At 44.1% G+C, this 23,520-nt stretch overlaps 1 protein-coding gene across 19 annotated transcripts in view; it reads right to left on the minus strand.

Annotated features, from left to right (window-relative positions):
- LOC106567148 (basement membrane-specific heparan sulfate proteoglycan core protein) overlaps window positions 1-23,520 on the minus strand; it is a 162,648-nt gene that overhangs the window by 4,684 nt on the left and 134,444 nt on the right. For 12 of the 19 annotated variants that reach the window (XM_082960077.1, XM_082960085.1, XM_082960082.1 and 9 more), the window contains 24 exons: window positions 21,931-22,191; window positions 21,585-21,747; window positions 19,117-19,214; window positions 18,284-18,550; window positions 18,031-18,143; window positions 17,763-17,910; window positions 15,867-15,983; window positions 15,574-15,591; window positions 14,507-14,591; window positions 14,160-14,304; window positions 13,883-13,985; window positions 13,576-13,685; window positions 13,289-13,496; window positions 12,903-13,124; window positions 10,553-10,797; window positions 10,086-10,257; window positions 6,584-6,706; window positions 3,989-4,045; window positions 2,827-2,902; window positions 2,605-2,689; window positions 2,096-2,170; window positions 1,381-1,451; window positions 1,104-1,187; window positions 50-153 (listed from right to left, as the gene is read on the minus strand). In XM_082960077.1, the coding sequence (XP_082816203.1) occupies window positions 50-153; window positions 1,104-1,187; window positions 1,381-1,451; window positions 2,096-2,170; window positions 2,605-2,689; window positions 2,827-2,902; window positions 3,989-4,045; window positions 6,584-6,706; window positions 10,086-10,257; window positions 10,553-10,797; window positions 12,903-13,124; window positions 13,289-13,496; window positions 13,576-13,685; window positions 13,883-13,985; window positions 14,160-14,304; window positions 14,507-14,591; window positions 15,574-15,591; window positions 15,867-15,983; window positions 17,763-17,910; window positions 18,031-18,143; window positions 18,284-18,550; window positions 19,117-19,214; window positions 21,585-21,747; window positions 21,931-22,191 (3,150 nt within the window). The remainder of the gene's footprint in view (window positions 1-49; window positions 154-1,103; window positions 1,188-1,380; window positions 1,452-2,095; window positions 2,171-2,604; window positions 2,690-2,826; window positions 2,903-3,988; window positions 4,046-6,583; window positions 6,707-10,085; window positions 10,258-10,552; window positions 10,798-12,902; window positions 13,125-13,288; window positions 13,497-13,575; window positions 13,686-13,882; window positions 13,986-14,159; window positions 14,305-14,506; window positions 14,592-15,573; window positions 15,592-15,866; window positions 15,984-17,762; window positions 17,911-18,030; window positions 18,144-18,283; window positions 18,551-19,116; window positions 19,215-21,584; window positions 21,748-21,930; window positions 22,192-23,520) is intronic. The other 7 variants (XM_082960091.1, XM_082960083.1, XM_082960076.1 and 4 more) reach the window with 6 other exon arrangements.

A 23,520-nucleotide genomic window follows, 5' to 3' on the forward strand; every position in this document is an offset into this window, starting at 1 on the left:
GACTTTGAAATATAATACTTGAGATTTTCACAACAGGAAGGAGACGTACCCAGGTATACGTTGCCTTTGGTGTTCACCATGATGCTTTTGCCTTGTGATTGGCCTCGTTGAATGGCTGCTCCGTCTATCTGAATATATCCCTGTTTACCAGTTCTGATCACACACATACACAAAAACTTCCCTTATTCATATGATCAAGACACTTTGTCACAAAGCACAGATAGTCTATTCATTGAGAAAATACACCCCTACCAAAAATCGATTCAAAATAGATCCATCAGTGACATTAGAAATACACTGTGGAACAAGAGGTGAAAAATAAAAGGTAATCCCTCCAGGATTTTTTATGATATTTGCAGGCAAAAATGCTTGATTTTGCTGAAGCAATTCAGAATTTGCATGGCAACATTTGTTGTGAAAATGCGCTGACGAGGGAAAATGTTTGTTGACGTCTGGCTTGATTGAACCATATTATGCGGTAAATGTGGGGTGATTGGTTGAAATTGTGACCCCTCTTTTTTGTACTGCGGGGATGGCTCAGTTTAATTCAATAATATTGCGATGATTTCACTGTTTTAAGCGGAAAAAGTGCAGTGATTGGTCAAATATGCAAGCCCTCGTATAATATGCAGGGAATTGTTGATTTATCCCCCCCAAAAAATTGCGATCGCAGAATGGCGGAATCCCGGAGGTACTGATAATAGGAGGTGTAACCAGTGGCGGTTCGAGACCATTTCAACTGGGGGGGGGGGGGGGCAAGCTGGGGCCAGTTGTACTGTTAGAGGGGCCAGTTACATTAGATGTTTTATTGTTGTCATATCGTTTTCTCCACTGCATTGCAGGCATTAGCAGGCAAAAGACCATGTTCGTAATCATCATCATCATCATCATCATCATCATCATCGTTGCCACTGTCTAATAACGGATGTAAAAAAAAGAATGATAGCAAAAATTAGTTATGTAAAAATTATTTCATACTCCACATTTAGGGGGGCCACAAGGGGTCCAAAATTGTTATCACAGGGGCACTGCCCCCCCCCCCCCCCCAGAACCGCTAGTGGGTGTAACAGAACATGAGTGGAAGGTCACATATGGTACATTACCTGACAGCAGTGACCTTGTGCCATCTGCCATCATTGATGGGCTCTCTGGACTGTATCTGAGACTCTCCACTGCCCAGCTGGTAGCTGTGGACAGACAGGGAACATGCAACAGTAGCATTACTACTACAGTAGGGCTACATACAGGAGAATGAGCAGCTATGTGCTTATTTAGGACTGGTGCAAACACTTTACCAATCAGTTATATACAAACCGTAAGCATGGCATATTCCTTAGGAAACCACAATAATCTAAAAGAAAAACAGTGATGCTTTCTTACCTGAAGACTAAGTGTCCATTTTGCAGACCAAGACTTATAAAGTCCTTGCCCTTGCCTTGATCTCCAAGTTCCTGGAAATAAAGTTGTTTAGGTGACAAATTAAAGGAAAGTTATGACAGTATAATGATATATTAAAACCATAATGGATTTTTTATTTATTTACTGAGTGCACAGATTCTCTGTTATTAAGACTTGTGGAGTTGCCTGTATTGTATATGATACATACAAATATATTTTTTTATACCTATTCAAGCTGTGATCACAAACCTGAATCAAGCTCCTTTTGGTAGTACAGTACAAACTAAGTTACATGCAACATAACAATAAGCATTGAAGCTGCCACAGTGCATATTATAGTACATTGTTAAAGAGTGAATTGATAACTAAAAGTGGTAGGCTGCTCCAGCCAGAGACAACAAGAGCCAAGTAGCCTTATCCAGATTGTTGTACATTTCAAAACATGTAGTCCATAGTAGTGTAAGACTGTCAAATTATCTCACAATACATCTATACATGAAGTACATCACAGGAGGCTGCTGAGTGGGAGGATGGCTCATAATTATGGCTGGAATTAAGTGAATGATAAACACACGGATACCTTGTTTGATTATCATGCCATTTATTCCATTCCAGCCATTACTTTGAGCCCGTCCTCCCCAATTAAGGTGCCACCAACCTCCTGTGAAGTACATATCCTGAAATATACCATATTTACCAGGTGTTTAGGTGAGGTGGATACCTTTTTACTAGCATGCATCTTGCGGAAATGGCTAGCGCCATTAAAGGGCTCCTGGGGAAGATGGGAGTGGGGTCGGGTGAGAGAGGCAAAGCGTCAACCAGGCGACATGCAGTGCAGTCAAACAAAACAGTGCTGTCAAACCATGCCTGGACCTGGAACTGTGACATGGCTCGCTCAGAGCCAACATGCCAAACCGACAGCCAGTCTAAGTTGCATCAATCTCAATGAAATGAGTAAGGAGTGAGCCCTGAGAGCCAACATTATTAATAACCAAACAGAAAAGAGCAGTTGAATGTCAGCGAACCTATTTGAGTCTTAGAAAAGCTATATATACACACATCCAATGTATTATTATTAATGTGAGTGTAAAAGGTTGGTCATTTTGTGAAGGTGGGTTATTGGTAAATATGTGATTAGATAGTAAGGATGATTAGGAGTGCTGCGTAGTGGGGTGGGGCACGGTGGCAAAGTTAGTTAGGACATACCACTCCCTGCCACAGGATCAGGCCCTCTTTGGAGGTGGTGTTGACCTTGAGCTCCATCTCGATGGTCTCTGGAGCGTCAGGGCCGCTGCAACACACACACAGAGATTTAAAACTACAAAGACCACGTCAATGCCTCACTACAATAGTGACAATTTTAGAGAAGGAAACTGACACAGCTTAAAGAAAGTTGCTTCCTTCCCCACTTGGGAAACTCTGTCTCACCTTCTGGGGAAGATGGTCTTGGGAAGAGAAAGGTAACCGTTGTCATAGAATTGAGCTGCATACTCAATGGGGGCATCTATAAAAACAGAGTAGAAAACACAACACTTCAGTTTCCTGTATGTTGCCATAGGTGGCAGCAGGCTGAATAGAACCAGCCAACTGGCTCAGTTAGAAACTACAGTAGTTACACAAGAGTGAAGAAAGACATGGAAAGAGGGGAAAAGACAAAGAGCATCTTGTTATTGTTTGACTTTAGGAACAATATTTGTATTAATATTTCAAATAGCTCCATTTTTGACATGTATTCCTTACAGTACAGTATTTTAGACCAATGTTGCAGATTGAAGATTCTGTATTGACAGACAAACTGTACAAAACTCCAGTCAGATGACATTCTCCATAGTACATGTCATTCCTTACACACACACACACACACACACACAAACACACACACACTAGTCAAAAGATACAGGCATCTCAGTGCAGTGGGGACCCAGACGATGGAATACTCCATGTTATCATCTTCAGGAGTTTCAACACACCCCTCATAATACTTCCATCCAAATACTTTTAGAGGTTAGTAACTGACAACGAACATCCTCGTTCCAATATGTAGAAAATGCATTTCACAGTCTCAGTTTCCACCAACAGCAGTAGTGGAGTTGTTTCTGTTGTTGTTTTGGACAGGCAGTTCAGAAGACGGAATAGAGGTTCGTGTTGCAGTGAGTGGTTGGTTATTATGTCATAGACTCGACGCTTGTTTAGGAGAGGAAAAAAGGGGAATTCTACATTTAAAACCTATAAGGTATCTCAAACAAGACAAAGAAAAAGTGTCACTGGGCCAAAAGCTGCTGAGACACAACTGCAAGATGATGTAATAGCCATCTGCATGCTATAGTACACTTAGCCTTTAACATAGAATTCCCCTCTCCCAACATGTCACAGATAGGGCCACCAGTTGAGTACAGTACAGACATGTGTAGTGTTGGTTCCTTAGTACAGTACACGTGTTGTGTAAGTGATTTGTTTCTCTGATTTGCTGAGTGTGTTAGGCTGGCGGCGGGGGCCCACTGGGGCTCTTGAGGGCCCTCAGGTCGGTCGGTGGGCCCCTGACGGTTAGTCACGGTTATGTCAGGCAGAACTGAAGGGAGGGATACTGTACCATTCCCCCCGCTACCTTCCAAATTCCACAGGGCCTCGGCGAAGCTGGAGACCTGGCCTGTGTGTGTGGGATATAACCATGAGAGGCCTGGGGTAAGACACATGTGGCTCAGACACCCAACACTTCAGAGCTCGGCTGGATCCTATACACTAACTGTCTGATGTTATGGTATGGAGGTTCGAGTGTGGAGAATCATCTTCATATGGGACCATTCCTTAGACGAAGGGTCTGGTTGAGGTCTAGCTAATGCAACGTCCTATGGGACAGAGATAGTTACCAGTAGACATACAGTGCCTTGCAAAAGTATTCATCCCCCTTGGTGTTTTTCCTATTCTGTTGCATTACAACCTGTAATTTAAATTGATTTTTATTTGGATTTCATGTAATGGACATACACAAAATAGTCCAAATTGGTGAAGTGAAAAAAATTCGAAAGAATAAAAAACAGAAAAGTGGTGCGTGCATTCACCCCTTTTGCTATGAAGCCCCTAAATAAGATCTGGTGCAACCAATTACCTTCAGAAGTCACATAATTAGTTAAATAAAGTCCACCTGTGTGCAATCTAATTGTCACATGACCTCATATATATATATATATATATATATATATATATATATATATATTTTAGTCATTTTTTTTTTTTTTTTTTTTTTTTATATATATACATACACACACACACATACACAGATATACATACATACATATACACACACACACACACACACGTTCTGAAAGGCCCCAGAGCCTGCAACACCAGTTAGCAAGGGGCACCACCAAGCAAGCGGCACCATGAAGACCAAGGAGCTCTCCAAATAGGTCAGGAACAAAGTTGGAGTACAGATCAGGGTTAGGTTATATTAAAAAAAAATCTGAAACTTTGAACATCCCACGGAGCACCATTAAATCAATTATAAAATTTTTTGAAAGAATATGGCGCCACAACAAAACTGCCAAGAGAGGGCCGCCCACCGAAACTCACAGACCAGGCAAGGAGGGCATTAATCAGAGAGGCAACAAAGAGACCAAAGATAACCCTGAAGGAGCTGCAAAGTTCCACAGCGGAGATTGGAGTATCTGTCCACTTTAAGCCATACACTCCACAGAGCTGGGCTTTACGGAAGAGTGGCCAGAAAAAAAAACATTGCTTAAAGAAAAAAATAATCACACACATTTAGTGTTCGCCAAAAGGCATGTGGGAGACTCCCCAAACATATGGAAGAAGGTATTCTGGTCAGATGAGACTAAAATTGAGCTTTTTGGCAATCAAGGAAAACGCTGTCTGGCGCAAACCTAACACCTCTCATCACCTCAAGAACACCATCCCCACAGTGAAGCATGGTGGTGGCAGCATCATGCTGTGGGGATGTTTTTCCATTGGCAGGGACTGGGAAACTGGTCAGAATTGAAGGAATGATGGATGATGCTAAACAGGGAAATTCTTGAGGGAAACCTGTTTCAGTCTTCCAGAGATTTGAGTCTGGGACAGAGGTTCACCTTCCAGCAGGACAATGACCCTAAGTATACTGCTAAAGCAACACTCGAGTGGTTTAAGGGGAAACATTTAAATGCCTTGGAATGGCCTAGTCAAAGCCCAGACCTCAATCCAATTGAGAATCTGTGGTATGACATAAAGATTGCTGTACACCAGCGAAATCCATCCTACTTGAAGGAGCTGGAGCAGCTTGGCCTTGAAGAATAGTAAAAAATCCCAGTGGCTAGATGTGCCAAGCTTATAGAGACATGCCCCAAGAGACTTGCAGCTGTAATTGCTGCAAAAGGTGGCTCTACAAAGTATTGACCTTGGGTGGGGGTGGGGGGGGGGGGGGGGGGGGGGGGGGGTTGAAAAGTTATGCAAGCTCAAGTTATCCATTTTTTTCACAAGAAAAATTCTTTTGCATCTTTAAAGTGGTAGGCATGTTGTGTAAATCAAATACAAATCCCCCCCCCAAAAAAATCTATTTTAATTCCAGGTTGTAAGGCAACAAAATAGGAAAAATGCCAAGGGTGGTGAATACTTTCGCAAGCCACTGTAACAATCTCGCTCAACATGATAAGGGTGTATTCTAAAGCTAACATGGGGTGCTGTGAAGAGATTTGATGGTATCTCCAGAGATTTCTTTATCTCCTAGCTAATAAAGACACAGCACTGCAAACAATCGTCATTCACAATTATACCATACATCAGCTTTTATGGTAAAAGGGCAATTCTTGGAGTAATTGGTAGAAAACTAAAATATATTAAAGTGTTTTAATAGGTTTATAATAATTCATTATCCAGACACTTTATCCAGAATTATTCAATTTGTTCTGCTGGTCTCCCTCATTCTTTATGATAACAAAGTTACATCTCAAAGGACTAAAATATAATTGATGTCATTTTGCAGACGCTTTTATCCAAAGCGACTTACAGTCATGCGTACATTTTTTATGTATGGGGGGTCCTGGGAATTGAACCCACTATGCTGACGTTGCCAATGCCAGCGCCATACTCTACCAACTGAGCTTCAAAGACCAAGACCCCTACAGAGGACCAAGATATAGTGGAATGGTTGTGTTGTGTCCAGTGTATAGGAAAATAAGAGAGTAGTATTTACTCTGTCCACAGGTGGGGCCATTGAAGCCTAAGGGACACACACAGTGGCCATTCACACAGCTGCCTCCATTCTGGCACTGGTCACTGCTCTGGCAGGTATCCCTCACCACCTCACAGCGCTCACCTGGAGAGGGCACAGGGTCAGGGGTTAGAAGGGTCAAAGTGGCATCAAGAGGACAGATACACCTTATTTGCTAAATAGTTAACCAATAGCTACCCGGACTATCTGCACTGACCCATCTTTGCACTAACTCATCACATACGCTGCTGCTACTCTTTATTAGCTATCCTGTTGCCTAGTCACTTTATCCCTACCTATATGTACAGTACCAGTCAAAAGTTTGGACACCTACTCATTACAGGGTTTCTTTATTTTTACTATTTTCTACATTGTAGAAGAGTGAAGATATCAAAACTAAATTCAGCCAAAAAAGAAACGTCCCCTTTTCAGGACCCTGTCTTTCAAAGATAATTCGTAAAAATCCAAATAACATCACAGATCTTCATTGTAAAGATTTAAACAATGTTTCCCATGCTTTTTCAATGAACCATAAACAATTAATGAACATGCACCTGTGGAACGGCTGTTAAGACACTAACAGCTTACAGACGATAGGCAATTAAGGTCTCAGTTATGAAAACATAGGACACTAAAGAGGCCTTTCTACTGACGCTGAAAAACACCAAAAGAAAGATGCCCAGGGTCCCTGCTCATCTGTGTGAATGTGCCTTAGGTATGCTGCAAGGAGGCATGAGGACTGCAGATGTGGCCAGTGCAAAAAAAATTGCAATGTCCGTACTGCGAGACGCCTAAGACAGAGCTACAGGGAAACAGAACAGACAGCTGATCATCCTCGCAGTGGCAGACCACGTGTAACATCACCTGCACAGGATCGGTACAGCTGAACATCACACCTGTGGGACAGGTACAGGATGGCAACAACAACTGCACGAGTTACACCAGGAACGCACAATCCCTCCATCAGTGCACCGACTGTCCGCAATAGGCTGGACTGAGGGCTTGTAGGCCTGTTGTAAGGCAGGTCCTCACCAGAAACAACATCGCCTATGGGCACAAATCCACCGTCGCTGGACCAGACAGGACTGGCAAAAAGTACTCTTCAATGACGAGTCGCGGTTTTGTCTCACCAGGGGTGATGGTCGGATTCGTGTTTATCATAGAAGGAATGAGCGTTACACCGAGGCCTGTACTCTGGAGTGGGATCGATTTGGAGGTGGCTGGTCCGTCATGGACTGGGGCGGTGTGTCACAGCATCATCGGACTGAGCTTGTCGTCATTGCAGGCAATCTCAACGCTGTGCGCTACAGGGAAGACATCCTCCTCCCTCATGTGGTACCCTTCCTGCAGGCTCATCCTGACATGACCCTCCAGCATGACAATGCTACCAGCCATACTGCTCGTTCTGTGCGTGATTTCCTGCAAGACAGGAATGTCAGTGTTCTGCCATGGCCAGCGAAGAGCCCAGATCTCAATCCCACTGAGCACATCTGGGACCTGTTGGATCGGAGGGTGAGGGCTAGGGACATTCCCCCCAGAAATGTCCGGGAACTTGCAGGTGCCTTGGTGGAAGAGTGGGGTAACATCTCACAGCAAGAACTGGCAAATCTGGTGTAGTCCATGAGGAGGAGATGCACTGCAGTACTTAATGCAACTGGTGGCCACATCAGATAGTGACTGTTACTTTTGATTTTGAACCCCCCTTTGTTCAGGGACACATTATTCCATTTCTGTTCGTCACATGTCTGTGGAACTTGTTCAGTTTATGTCAGTTGTTTAATCTTATGTTCATACAAATATTTACACGTTAATTTTGCTGAAAATATACCCAGTTGACAGTGAGAGGACATTTCTTTTTTTGCTGAGTTTATGAAATAGCACATATGGAATCATGTAGTAACCACAAAAGTGTAACCACAAAAAACGAATAAAAATATATTTGAGATTCTTCAAAGTAGACACCCTTTGCCTTGATTGGACTGGTACTGCATATACAAAAGTATGTGGACACCCCTTGAAATTAGTGGATATTTATTTTGCTGACAGGTGTATCAAATCGAACACACAGACATGCAATCTCCATAGACAAATATTGACAGTAGAATGGCCCATACTGAAAAGCTCAGTGACTTTCAACGTGGCACCGTCATAGGATGCCACCTTTCCAAGTCATTTTGTCAAATTTCTGCCCTGCTATAGCTGCTCCGGTCAGCTGTAAGTGCTGCTATTGTGAAGCGGAAACATCTAGGAGCAACATCGGCTCAGCTGCGAAGTGGTAGAACACACAAGCTCACAGAAGGGGAATGCTGAGTGCTGAAGAGTGTAATTTTTATTTTTTTTAAATCACCTTTCCTCGTGGCAACATTCACTGCCGAGTTCCAAACTGCCTCTGGAAGCAACGTCAGCACACGAACTGTTCGCCGGGAGCTTCTTGAAATGGGTTTCCATGGCCGAGCAGCCACACACAAGCCTAAGATCACCATGTACAATGCCAAGCTTTGGCTGGAGCGGTGTAAAGCTCGCTAACATTGGACTCTGGAAACGCGTTCCCTGGAGTGGTGAATCACATTTCACCATCTGGCAATCCAATGGACAATCTGGGTTTGGCGGATGCCAAGAGAATGCTACCTGCCCCAATGCATAGTGCCAACTGTAAAGTTTGGTGGAGGAGGTATAATGGCCTGGGGCTGTTTTTCATGGTTCAAGCTAGTTCCCTTAGTTCCAGTGAAGGGAAATCTTAACGCAACAGCATACAATGACATTCTAGACAATTCCAACTTTCTGGCAACAGTTTGGCGAAGGCCCTTTCCTGTTTCAGCATGACAATGCCCCTGTGCACAAAGCGAGGTCCATACAGAAATGGTTTGTCGAAGTTGGCGTGGAAGAACTTGACTGGCCTGCACAAAGCCCTGACCTCAACTCCATCGAACACCTTTGGGATGAATTGGAATGCCGACTGCGAGCCAGGCCTAATCACCCAACATCAGTGTCCGACCTCACTACTGCTCTTGTGGCTGAATGAAAGCAAGTCCCTGCAGCAATGTTTCAACACCTAATGGACACCACTTTTTCCTTCCCAGAAAAGTGTAGGCTGTTATAGCAGCAAAGGGTGGACCAACTCCATATTAATGCACATCATTTTGGAATGAGACGCACAACAAGCAGGTGTCCACATACACTACAAGACCAAAAGTATCTACCTCAATTACCTCGTATTCCGTCATATCGACTAGGTACTGGTACCCCGTGTATATAACCAAGTTATCGCTGTATTTATTTCTTGTGTTATTATTTAGCATTTCACTGCTAGTCTACACATGTTCTTCACAAAGCATGTGACAAATACAATTGATTTGGTAAATATTATTATCAGAATAGGATAGGGTTATTGAATACCAATTCTTAAATCAATCTATGGCATATGGCTCCATCCAATCTGAAATCCCATAGATTGTACGTCATTTAACATTTACAATGGACTCACCCTCGAAGCCATCCTTGCAGAGACACTGGTATTCATACTCAGCACTGGGCATGCATCTCGCCCCATTCAGACAGGGGTTGCGGTCACAGGGACTGTTGTCCTTACACTGGACGATGGCCATGCTCTCTGTGAAGCTGTAGGACAGGTCCACCTTCTTACCATTGATGGACACCTGGACAAGGGACAATACACATGGTAGAGGTTAAAGGTCATGCATGTCAAGTCAAATTGTCAAAGAAAAGAAGACATTTTGTTTTCCCCCCTCTATTGTACACAGATATTCTGTGACTGTTCTGTGACTGGATATCCAACGTGACATTGGAGGTACTAAGGTGATTATAAACGGTAATAAAGGAAATCATGGAATCGCCACGTGTCTCTCTCTCTCGTGTGTGTGTGTGTGTGTGTGTGTGTGTGTGTGTGTGTGTGTGTGTGTGTGTGTGTGTGTGTGTGTGTGTTGAGCTCACCACTCCTATGCATCCATCAAACATATCACTGATGTTAAGAGCCTTGGGTACGATCTCAATGTTGGGGACTCCTCCCAGGTACATGGGGGTGTGGATGTTCAGGCCCTGGGCCTTGCCTGGCGACGACCTCCTGACCTCCCGGCCACCGTCAACCGTCAGAGATCCATCCTTGTCGAGGCGCCCGGCTTCCAAGCGGTGCCACTGGCCAAGGGTGACCGGCTCAGGACTGCGCAGGACGGCTTGGCCTGGAAACAAAGACAGTAGTAGCATGGTTTCCACTATGTCTGAGCGCGTCAGTGCTTTCTAGTGCCTTGATAGTTTCCTTTCCACTGTTTTGTGGGTGCCTGAGAGGTGCTTAGTGTGAAAACTAGGCCAATGAAACAGCGGAGATACTTAACCTGTTGGGTCTAGGGGGCAGCATTTGCACGTCTGGATAAAAAAAATGTACCCGATTTAATCTGGTTACTAATCCTACCCAGTAACTAGAATATGCATATACTTATTATATATGGATAGAAAACACTCTAAAGTTTCCAAAACTGTTTGAATGGTGTCTGTGAGTATAACAGAACTCATTTGGCAGGCAAAACCCTGAGACATTTTCTGACAGGAAGTGGATACCTGATGTGTTGTATTGACTTTAAACCTATCCCATTGAAAAACACAGGGGTTTAGGAATATTTTGGCACTTCCTATTGCTTCCACTAGATGTCACCAGCCTTTACAAAGTGTTTTGAGTCTTCTGGAGGGAGATCTGACCGAACAAGAGCCATGGAACGGTGATGTCCCATTAGACACCTGGCGCGCTAGTTCATGTTGGGTACCCTCGTTCCAATACGTTATAAAAGAGTATGCATTCGTCCACCTTGAATATTATTCATGTTCTGGTTAAAAAAGGCCCTAATGATTTATGCTATACAACGTTTGACATGTTTGAACGAACGGAAATATATTTTTTCCCCTCGTTCATGACGAGAAGTCCGGCTGGCTTACATCATGTGCTAACGAGACGGAGATTTTTGGACATAAATGATGAGCTTTTTTGAACAAAACTACATTCGTTATGGACCTGTGATACCTGGAAGTGACATCTGATGAAGAGAATCAAAGGTAATGGATTATTTACATAGTATTTTCGATTTTAGATCTCCCCAACATGACGTCTAGTCTGTATCGCAACGCGTATTTTTCTGGGCGCAGTGCTCAGATTATTGCAAAGTGTGATTTCCCAGTAAGGTTATTTTTAAATCTGGCAAGTTGATTGCGTTCAAGAGATGTAAATCTATAATTCTTTAAATGACAATATAATATTTTACCAATGTTTTCTAATTTTAATTATTTAATTTCTGACGCTGACTTGACTGCCGGTTATTGGAGGGAAACGATTTCCTCAACATCAATGCCATAGTAAAACGCTGTTTTTGGATATAAATATGAACTTGATAGAACTAAAAATGCATGCATTGTCTAACATAATGTCCTAGGAGTGTCATCTGATGGAGATTGTAAAAGGTTAGTGCATCATTTTAGCTGGTTTTATGGTTTTGGTGACCCTGTCTTTGACTTGACAAAACATTACACACAACTCTTGTAAATGTACTGTCCTAACATACTCTAAATTTATGCTTTCGCCGTAAAACCTTTTTGAAATCGTAAAACGTGGTTAGATTAAGGAGATGTTTATCTTTCAAATGGTGTAACATAGTTGTATTTTTGAAAAATTTGAATTTTGACATTTATTTGGATTCAAATTTGCCGCTCTTGAAATGCACCTGCTGTTGATGGAGTGCACCACGGGTGGCACGCTAGCGTCCCACCTAGCCCCAAGAGGTTAAACCAGAGACAGATTCCCTGATCATATCGGTCAACAGAGTTTCAGTGTTTGGAGCCTCGATCTATAAGTTAAGATTCAAGAATATATGGCACAGCCACAAAAAGCTGTTAGCTTGAAAACGAAAAGATAACAGTCGGAAGAGGATTTACCAGGATGAGTAGCTATCACAGTACACACGTAACATAGCAGTATTATATATATATATTTTATTATAAACTGGGTGGTTCCAGTCCTGAATGCTGATTGGCTGGAAGCAGTGGTATATCAGACAGTATACCATGGATATGACAGAACATTTATTTTTACTGCTCTACTTACGTTGGTAGCCAGTTTATAATAGCAATAAGGCAACTCGGGGGTTTGTGGTATATTGCCAATATACCACGGCTACAGGCTGTATCCAGGCACTCTTCTTTGCGTCGTGCATAAGAACAGTCCTTAGCCGTGGTATATTGGCCATATACCACACCCCCTCGGGCCTTATTGCTTAATTATAATGTGTCTTTATGCTCTCACCAGTCCCCAGTTCATAGCAGAATTGCACGTATCCGTCAACCATCTCCAGGGAGACAAAGTCCTCCGTCTTCATCTTCTTGCCCACGCTGAAGAACATCAGGCCGTCCAGGTCCATTGGTTTGAACTCCATCTCGATGCGCAGGTCATTGTGGATGTTGGTCAGAGGAGGGTACGCAATGTACGATTCCAAACCATCAAACAGGGGAGTAGTCACCAATTCACCTAGAGGAAACAAACATCAACAAGATGTTGAGATATTACGTGACCAAAATGCCTAAAAACAAACAGGATAGAGAGAATATCTATTATATCTAGTAAGGTGTGATTATGCCTCAATTGCAATACAGGAAAGTGGGCAATGCACAGAAAAAAAAGGGTTCTCTTACCGTCCATGCACTTGTTTCCAGACTTGCCCAGGTGGCATCGACAGTCATAGCCCAGGGAGTTCTGACGGTTGATGCAGGTGGCGTCCGGTCCACAAGCCTCTGGGTGGCAGTGCAGGGAGGAGTGGTGCTGGCAGTTACTCCCTGTGAATCCTCTGGGACAGCTACACTTGTACAGACTGGCCTCAGAGTCCTGGCACATCCCTCCATTCTGAAACACAACACAATCAATGAATGAAGGCATTAAAGTATTTTTCAAGCGGGGTCTGAGGACGTGGTTGTCAGCTGACCTGACAGGGGCGGTCAGTGCAGACGGGACAGTTGGACACGCCCGTGGAGCTGCGCTCCAGATCCTTGAAGATGATCTCATCACCTTGGATGACCAGCTTACGGATGCACCCTGGATAGAACCAAGAACCGATGGGAACATTCCAAAACAGTGATCAGCAAAGTCTTGTCAACTGTTAAGAAATAACCAGTTACCAAACAAACAAATAACTGCATGTTATAAATGTTTATCTACTGTTCCCTGAAGTATGGGACATTTGTGTTGTACCAGTTGTTCTGGTTGAAAGTGAACAAAGAGTGATCTCTTACCGACAAAGCCGGTCTTGAGGCCAGCTGTCTTGGCCAGGAGGGTGTAGTTGGGGTAACCACCCACATACAACTCCTCGTTCAGATCCAGCCCCTGGAACTTTCCCTGTGATACAAGACAGGAAACAGTGTTCAAGGATTCATCTCCTTGATACTGTATGTACTCAACAGTCTTTAACTGACTAAGTGAAACTACCTGGGAGTGTCTGTTGGATATTCTCTTCGTGTGAATGACATTGTTGAACAGTCTCTGGCTCTAAAAAAATGAGTGGGACACTACCTGTGAGCTCCCATTGACGGGGGCCTCCCTGTCCACTATGATGGAGCCCTGGGTTTGGTTGCGGTAGAACTCTATGGTATGGAACTCTCCCAGTTTGATGGGGGTGGGGTAGCGGATGGTGGCCATGCCAGAACCCACGTCAAACCTGGCAGGAGAAAAAAGTTCAGGTTAGCGTTATCGCTATCATTGTCGTTTTTGCCATCATTATTGTGATTGTCATTATCATCAGCTAATTTTGACAGAGACTAATGACAGTTCAAGTTACCATTCATCAATAGCTTGTTTATTCTTACACATTGAGCTCATATAGTGTTCATAGTGCGCCAGAATGACAGCCAGGTGCTCACCTGAACTCAGGCCTGCCTCCCACCAGCCCCAGAGAGATGAAATCTGCTCCCATGGTCCTCTTCTGTCCATTGTAGATGATCATACCTGGTGGACGAGTGGAGGTACAGTTAGTTTGGGACACACCCTCACCCCCTGGAGCCAGTCAGATGAAAAACAGTCCCCCTGGCACCAAGAGGGGCGCTGAGGTCACTCAATGAAGCTGCATGCTTGCAGGTTAAGGGCCAAGCTTGGGACAGTCAAAGCCAGGTTCTAGTAGCTGCTGCCCTGGGGCATCGCTCTGCTCTGTATCAAACTAGTCCGTCTGGTTTGATCTATCTCTGCCTTCACACGGGCTGCATGCCAGCGACACATGCTCTGCTAAACTCTTCCCAAGCAGCACTGCAACCATCATCAGCAAGGTCAAAGCCAGGGCAGTCTAAAACCATGCCTCCTCCTCATAAACGTATCCGTAACATCTATGGCTCTGAAAGGTAGAGGTTATAGCAGAGATATTTCTTAAATGCAGCACAATTGTTGTTGGGTTTTTTTTGGGGGGGGGGATAGTTTACTCTGTACAGCTTCCATGAGCTAGTATGGAAGTTGTTATCAGAGTGTGTGTGTCACCCATTGAAGCACCCCACCTCGCTGGTGGTACTGTGCTCTTTACTAGCTTCAGAATTGCTGTCCAATCTTCATTATGAGGCCTAATCACTGTATAGGCTAATAAGACATTCATTTTGCAATAATAAAGCTTGTCTTTAGAAGCAGCAGGGCAGTCTTGTAGGTAGAAGCTGATGCATAGAGATGAAATCGATTGTAATGATGGCCTCACACTGTCCTCATCAATAGGCCAAAGACTAATGGAATGACGAACGGGGGGGGGGGGGGGGGGGGGGGGTCTGCCAATCATGCCTGAATGAGGACATAGACCATTCTTCAATAGGCTTCTATCTCACAGCCATCAGCTGTGCTCTACATTAGGTTGCATTATGGTAAGGTAAAAGGTCAACATCACTGGTGGCTTTTCAGCCCAAAAAGCATCACCTGCATCAGTCCTGAGTGTGTGAGCTCAAGCACCGTGACTCACCAGCATAGAGGATAAGACCTTCACACCGCATGGGTGAGAAGAGAGGGAGTGTGTGGAGGGACAGAAGAAGAGGGGGGTGAAATCGTGTGAAAAAACATGACACACGGCAAAAAAACAAAAACAAGGAAAGAGAACGTACTCAACGACACTTAAGACATAACAAGACATAACAGATGCAGTCAGGATCACTGTAGTCAGTGAAACCATCTTCAAAGCAAAAGTTGCAAATCCACTGGTGCAGAGAAAGCTATTTTTCACTACATAAGTCTGACTGTAAGTGACTACAGCCTCACCATCAGGATTGTCTGGCCTGAAGCTGATCTTGATGCTGAAGGACTTGTAGGCGTTCTTGATGGTGGGCAGTGTGAGATAGGACAGGGGCTCCTGGGTGAAATAGGGCATCACTCGATCTGTAGAGATAAAGGATGGAGAATCGTAGAGTTAGATACTGGCAATATCAAAAGTTCCCCTTCGATTGAGCTTACTGCCTATGAACTAGAGATAGGGACGGGGAACCATGGAGTTGGATACTGGCAATAATGTTATAGTTGAAGTCGGAAGTTTACATACACTTAGGATGGAGTCATTAAAACTCATTTTTCAACCACTCCACACATTTCTTGTTCACAAACTAGTTTTGCCAAGTCGGTTAGGACATCTACTTTGTGCATGACACAAGTAATTTTTCCAACAATTGTTTACAGACAGATTATTTCACTGTATCACAATTCCAGTGGGTCAGAATTTTACATACACTAAGTTGACAGTGCCTTTAAAGAGCTTGGAAAATTCCAGATAATGATGTCATGGCTTTAGAAGCTTCTGATAGGCTAATTGACACAATTTGAGTCAATTGGAGGTGTACCTGTGGATGTATTTCAAGGCCTACCTTCAAACTCAGTGCCTCTTTGCTTGACATCATGGGAAAATCAAAAGAAACCAGCCAAGACCTCAGAATTTTTATTTTTTTTAGACATCCACAAGTCTGGTTCATCCTTGGGAGCAATTTCCAAATGCCTGGATGTACCACGTTCATCTGTACAAACAATAGTACGCAAGTATAAACACCATGGGACCACGCAGCCGTCATACCGCTCAGGAAGGAGACGCGTGTTAGTGATGAACGTACTTTGGTGCGAAAAGTGCAAATCAATCCCAGAACAACAGCAAAGGACCTTGTGAAGATGCTGGAGGAAACAGGTACAAAAGTATCTATATCCACAGTAAAACGAATCCTATATCGACATAACCTGAAAGGTCGCTCAGCAAGGAAGAAGGCATTGCTCCAAAACCCCATAAAAAAAGCCAGACTATGGTTTGAAACTGCACATGGGGACAAAGATTGTACTTTTTGGAGAAATGTCCTTTTGTCTAATGAAACAAAAACAGAACTGTTTGGCCATAATGACCATCGTTATGTTTGTAAGAAAAAGGGGGATGTTTGCAAGCCGAAGAACACCATCCCAACCGTGAAGCACAGGGGTGGTAGCATCATGTTGTGGGGGTGCTTTGCTGCAGGAGGGACTGGTGCACTTCACAAAATAGATGGCATCATGAGGATGGAAGCAATATCTCAAGACATCAGTCAGGGAGTTAAGGCTTGGTTGCAAATGAGTCTTCCAAATGGACAATGACCCCATGCATACTTCCAAAGTTGTGGCAAAATGGCTTAAGGACAACAAAGTCAAAGTATTGGAGTGGCCATCACAAAGCCTTGACCGCAATCTTATAGAAAATTTGTGGGCACAACTGAAAAAGCGTGTACGAGCAAGGAGGCCTTCAAACCTGACTCAGTTACACCAGCTCTGTCAAGAGGAATGGGCCAAAATTCACCCAACTTATTGTGGGAAGCTTGTGGAAGGCTACCCAAAATATTTGTCCCAAGATAAACAATTTAAAGGCAATGCTACCTAATACTAATTGAGTGAATGTAAACTTCTGACCCACTGGGAATGTGATGAAAGAAATAAAAGCTGAAATAAATCATTCTCTCTACTATTGTTCTGACATTTCACATTCTTAAAATAAAGTGGTGATCCTAACTAACCTAAGACAGGGAATTTTTACGAGGATTAAATGTCAGGAATTGTGAAAAACTGAGTTTAAATGTACTTGGCTAAGGTGTATGTAAACTTCCGACTTCAACTGTATATAGCCTTCCACAGTGTGTTTCTATACAGCTGACTGACCATGGACTTTGAGGGTGGTTAAGGCCTCCACTTTGCCCTGCTTGTTGGAGGCAGTGCACACGTATGTGCCAGAATCCTCGTGGGTCACTTCGGGAACCGTCAAGGTGTTGACGACCTGTCTACACTTAGGAGGGAGTTCCCCATCCAGCTAGAGAGAGGAGACAGAACATGTTACAAAGGGTCAAATCAGGATCCTGTTCACCAGGCACAAAGCAGATGAAAATGGTCAGAAACAGATAGGCACTATCTTTACTAGTTTGTTGGCTACCTTGGACCATTTGATGGCAGGCACTGGGTATCCTGATGCCACACAGGGCAGGACAGCATCTGATCCCACTGTCACTTCGTTCAACTCTGGCAGAGCTGAGATCTGGGGTAGGGCTTTACAAACAAATATCCACCAATACATGATCAGAGGGGACAAGGGCTATAGGAGTATGTATGTGTGTTGTGTGTGTGCGTCTTTGTGTCTATGTGTGTTTGCAGACGTACAGGTGCATTACACTTCTCTTTCTACTCACACTGGACATGTAGGACCACCTGAGACTGCACAGAGCCCACGTTGTTGGTGGCAGTGCAGCGGTACTGTCCAGCGTCAGCATCGGACACCTGCTCGATCTTCAGCATGCCTCCCTTCACCATGATGTGTGCCGGCAGGGGCCCTCCCACCCTGCTCCAGCGCACCGTGGGCTGGGGCTCGCCGATTGCCTGGCACTCAAACTCCACGGAGTTACCCACCATCACTGTCTGCACCGCGGTACGTACGTTGATCATCACCTTGGGCAGGGCTGTAGATGGGAGAGGGTTAATACCAACATTAAATTAATGCTGGAATGGATACATTTAGGGGGTGTCAAACTCATTTTGCACCGCAGGCCGCATTCAGTCTTCACCAAGGTCCGGAGCACTGCACCTAAAATGTGTTATATTTCCATGCCTTCAAAACTAGCAAAGAATAGTCCTCGAGCCATCGCTTTAAAATGTTCCATGCTCCCTGACTGTCTAACATTCGTTTCATTGACTGTTAGCAAGCTGGACAGAGAGAAGATACTATAAATGTAGGTCCATTTCCACTTCTACACAGGTTCAGTTTGGTTTTAGCCATTTCAATGTCAATTGAGATCGTTTCCCTGCCCCCAAAATAAATAAAAATTCACTCCCCTGCAGGCCAAATTGAATGAGCTCGTGTGCTGGATCTGGTTTACGGGCAATATGTTTTATGCCCCTGATTTAGAACAGAATTATAATAGATTGCATAGAGCTGCTATACAAAATTCTCCACTGTTATAACTCAGTGTTGTGTGTCAAAACTCGTGTCAGTGTATCTCAGTGATTTTGTGGATGTTGGACAGACCTTGGATGGTGAGCTTGGCGGAGTCCTGGGCCTGGCCGTGAACACTGGTGGCTCTGCAGATATAGATGCCCTCGTTGCGCTGCTCCAGGTTCTCAATCCTACATAAAAACAAACAAATGTATCAGCATAAGACAGGTGACGAAAATGCACTTACTGATTTCACCAGTGGGACATGATCCTGGATCATCATCTGGTTGATCCGTGTTTCCTGTACGCTGGGAGTCATATATCAATAAATTAACATAGACCAAAACAAGAAACACGGGTAGCGTACAGACATGAACACTGGAACAGAAACAATAACGCCTAGGGAAGGAACCAAAGGGAGTGACAGATATAGGGAAGGTAATCAGGCAGGTGATGGAGTCCAGGTGAGTCTGATGATGCGCTAGTGCGCGTAACGATGGTGACAGGTGTGCGTAATAATGAGCAGCATGGTGACCTTGAGAGCCGGAGAGGGAGTATACACGACAGATCATCATTTAGTTGTGTTGATCCTGGATCGTATTTAAGTTAGGTTGATCCTGGATCGTATTTAAGTTGTGTTGATCCTGGATCATCTTTAAGTTGTGTTGATCCTGGATCGTATTTAAGTTAGGTTGATCCTGGATCGTATTTAAGTTGTGTTGATCCTGGATCATCTTTAAGTTGTGTTGATCCTGGATCATCTTTAAGTTGTGTTGATCCTGGATCATCTTTAAGTTGTGTTGATCCTGGATCGTATTTAAGTTGTGTTGATCCTGGATCGTATTTAAGTTGTGTTGATCCTGGATCGTATTTAAGTTAGGTTAATTCTGGACCCTCATTTATTTGTGTTGATCATTATACAGTGAGGGAAAAAAGTATTTGATCCCCTGCTGATTTTGTACGTTTGCCCACTGACAAAGAAATGACCAGTCTATAATTTTAATGGTAGGTTTATTTGAACAGTGAGAGACAGAATAACAACAAAAAAATCCTGAAAAACGCATATCAAAAATGTTATAAATCGATTTGCATTTTAATGAGGGAAATAAGTATTTGACCCCTCTGTAAAACATGACTTAGTACTTGGTGGCAAAACCCTTGTTGGCAATCACAGAGGTCAGACGTTTCTTGTAGTTGGCCACCAGGTTTGCACACATCTCAGGAGGGATTTTGTCCCACTCCTCTTTGCAGATCTTCTCCAAGTCATTAAGGTTTCGAGGCTGACGTTTGGCAACTCGAACCTTCAGCTCCCTCCACAGATTTTCTATGGGATTAAGGTCTGGAGACTGGCTAGGCCACTCCAGGACCTTAATGTGCTTCTTCTTGAGCCACTCCTTTGTTGCCTTGGCCGTGTGTTTTTGGGTCATTGTCATACTGGAATACCCATCCACGACCCATTTTCAATTCCCTGGCTGAGGGAAGGAGGTTCTCACCCAAGATTTGACGGTACATGGCCCCGTCCATCGTCCCTTTGATGCGGTGAAGTTGTCCTGTCCCCTTAGCAGAAAAACACCCCCAAAGCATAATGTTTCCACCTCCATGTTTGACGGTGGGGATGGTGTCCTTGGGGTCCTCCAAACACGGCGAGTTGAGTTGATGCCAAAGAGCTCCATTTTGGTCTCATCTGACCACAACACTTTCACCAAGTAGTCCTCTGAATCATTCAGATGTTCATTGGCAAACTTCATATGGGCATGTATAGGTGCTTTCTTGAGCAGGGGGACCTGCGGGCGCTGCAGGATTTCAGTCCTTCACAGCATAGTGTGTTACCAATTGTTTTCTTGGTGACTATGGTCCCAGCTGCCTTGAGATCATTGACAAGATCCTCCCGTGTAGTTCTGGGCTGATTCCTCACTGTTCTCATGATCTTTGAAACTCCACGAGGTGAGATCTTGCATGGAGCCCCAGGCCGAGGGAGATTGACAGTGCTTTTGTGTTTCTTCCATTTGCGAATAATCGCACCAACTGTTGTCACTTTCTCACCAAGCTGCTTGGCGATGGTCTTGTAGCCCATTCCAGCCTTGTGTAGGTCTACAATCTTGTCCCTGACATCCTTGGAGAGCTCTTTGGTCTTGGCCATGGTGGAGAGTTTGGAATCTGATTGATTGAATGTCTTTATTTGACAGGTGTCTTTTATACAGGTAACAAACTGAGATTAGGAGCACTCCCTTTAGGAGTGTGCTCCTAATCTCAGCTCGTTACCTGTATAAAAGACACCTGGGAGACAGAAATCTTTCTGATTGAGAGGGGGTTTAATACTTATTTCCCTCATTAAAATGCAAATCAATATCTACAATTTTTGACATGCGTTTTTCTGGATTTTTTTGTTGTTATTCTGTCTCTCACTGTTCAAATAAACTTACCAGTAAAATTATAGACTGATAATTACTTTGTCAGTGGGCAAACGTACAAAATCAGCAGGGGATCAAATACTTTTTTCCCTCACTGTAGGTATTTTGACTGCCTGCTGTGAAGTGTCTCTCCTGGTGGGGGTGACTCACCTCAGCACCCCATCTTTGATGTGATGGTTGGGGGGCAGGGCTCCTCCCTCCTTCAGCCACTCCAAGGTGGTCCCCAGGCCTCCTGCAGCAGAGCAGGTAAACTCTACAGCACTACCCCGGGCCTTTACCTCCACCTGAGGAGACACACGCACTACCAGGGGGGCTACACACACATCCAAACATCCACACACCCACACAAACACATTCTGTTTTGAGTTCTCAGTCGCATGGCTTTTAGGTATGCTTTTCATGAAAGCATTTCCCATTGCAAAGTAATTGAGCTGTCGGTCTCAATTTGGTTTGCAAAATAAGAACAGACAAAGTTGTAACTGAGCACAGTACTTACACCTGACAGTGACTTTGGCATGTGCTTCGCTGGTGCCCACTTTGTTGGTGGCGACACACTTGTAGGTGCCAGCGTCCTCGGGTATGGCTAGGTTAATCTGGAGGTCTCCTCCTTGGACGTCGGCCCTGGTGGACAGGCTGCCGTTCAGCTTGGTCCACTGGAAGAGCAGGGGGGGAGTACCATGGGCCAGGCACTGTAGCCGGATCACCTCGCCCACACGCACTGCCACGTCGTCGGGCAGGGAGGTGGCATAGGGAGGAGCTGCGTCCCCGAGACACGGAGGGTTAGAGAGTAGAGACAGGGACTGGTATTGAGACGTTAGGATGATTTGAACATGACCTGACCTGTTCACCGGACGTGCTACCTTGTCCCGGACCTGCTGTTTTCGACTCTCTCTCTACCGCACCTGCTGTCTCGACCTCTGAATGCTCGGCTATGAAAAGCCAACTGACATTTACTCCTGAGGTACTGACTTGTTGCACCCTTGACAACCAATGTGATTATTATTTGACCCTGCTGGTCATCTATGGGTGTTTGAACATCTGGCCTTAAATGGCCATGTCCTCGTATAATCTCCGCCCGGCACAGCCAGATGAGGACTGGCCACTTCTCAGAGCCTGGTTTCTCTCTAGGTTTCTTCCTAGGTTCCTGCCTTTCTAGGAAGTTTTTCCTAGCCACCGTGCTTCTACATCTGCATTGCTTGCTGTTTGGAGTTTTAGGCTGGGTTTCTGAATAGCACTTTGTGACATCTGCTGATGTAAAAAGGGCTTTATAAATACATGCTAGATTGATTGATTGGACAATGCTACTCATGAGCGAAGCAAGGAATGGACACTGAAGACCAACATTCAGTCACAATGGCAAAGCTATGTTTCATATACACTAGTGGACCAGTTCCTTATTACCTATTTTGTGTATCGATCTTTCAGTTTACTCGTGTTCATATCTATACATACACTACCGTTCAAAAGTTTGGGGTCACTTAGAAATGTCCTTGTTTTGAAAGAAAAGCATTTTTTTTGTCCTTTAAAATAACATCAAATTATCAGAAATACAGTGCAGACATTGTTAACGTTATAAATTACTATTGTAGCTGGAAACGGCAGATTTTAAATGGAATATCTACATAGGCGTACAGAGGCCGTTATCAGCAACCATCACTCCTGTGTTCCAATGGAAAGCTGTGTTAGCTAATCAAAATTGGTCATTTTAAAAGGCTAATTGATCATTAGAAAACCCTTTTGCAATTATGTTAGCACAGCTGAAAACTGAAATGAAGGCTATTCCATGTGAGAAATTGCCAAGAAACTGAAGATCTCGTACAAGGCTGTGTACTACTCCCTTCACAGAACAGCGCAAACTGGCTCTAACCAGAAGAGAAAGAGGAGTGAGGCCCCGGTGCACAACTGAGCAAGAGGACTACATTAGAGTGTCTAGTTTGAGAAACAAAGTCCTCAACTGGTAACTTCATTAAATAGTACCCGCAAAACACCAGTCTCAATGTCAACGGTGAAGAGGCGATTCCGGGATGCTGGCCTTCTAGGCAGAGTTCCTCTGTCCAGTGTCTGTGTTCTTTTGCCCATCTTAATC

The sequence above is a fragment of the Salmo salar genome, chromosome 13 (assembly GCF_965601325.2).
Source record: "Salmo salar chromosome 13, fSalSal1, whole genome shotgun sequence".
In the NCBI taxonomy this organism is placed as follows: domain Eukaryota; kingdom Metazoa; phylum Chordata; class Actinopteri; order Salmoniformes; family Salmonidae; genus Salmo; species Salmo salar.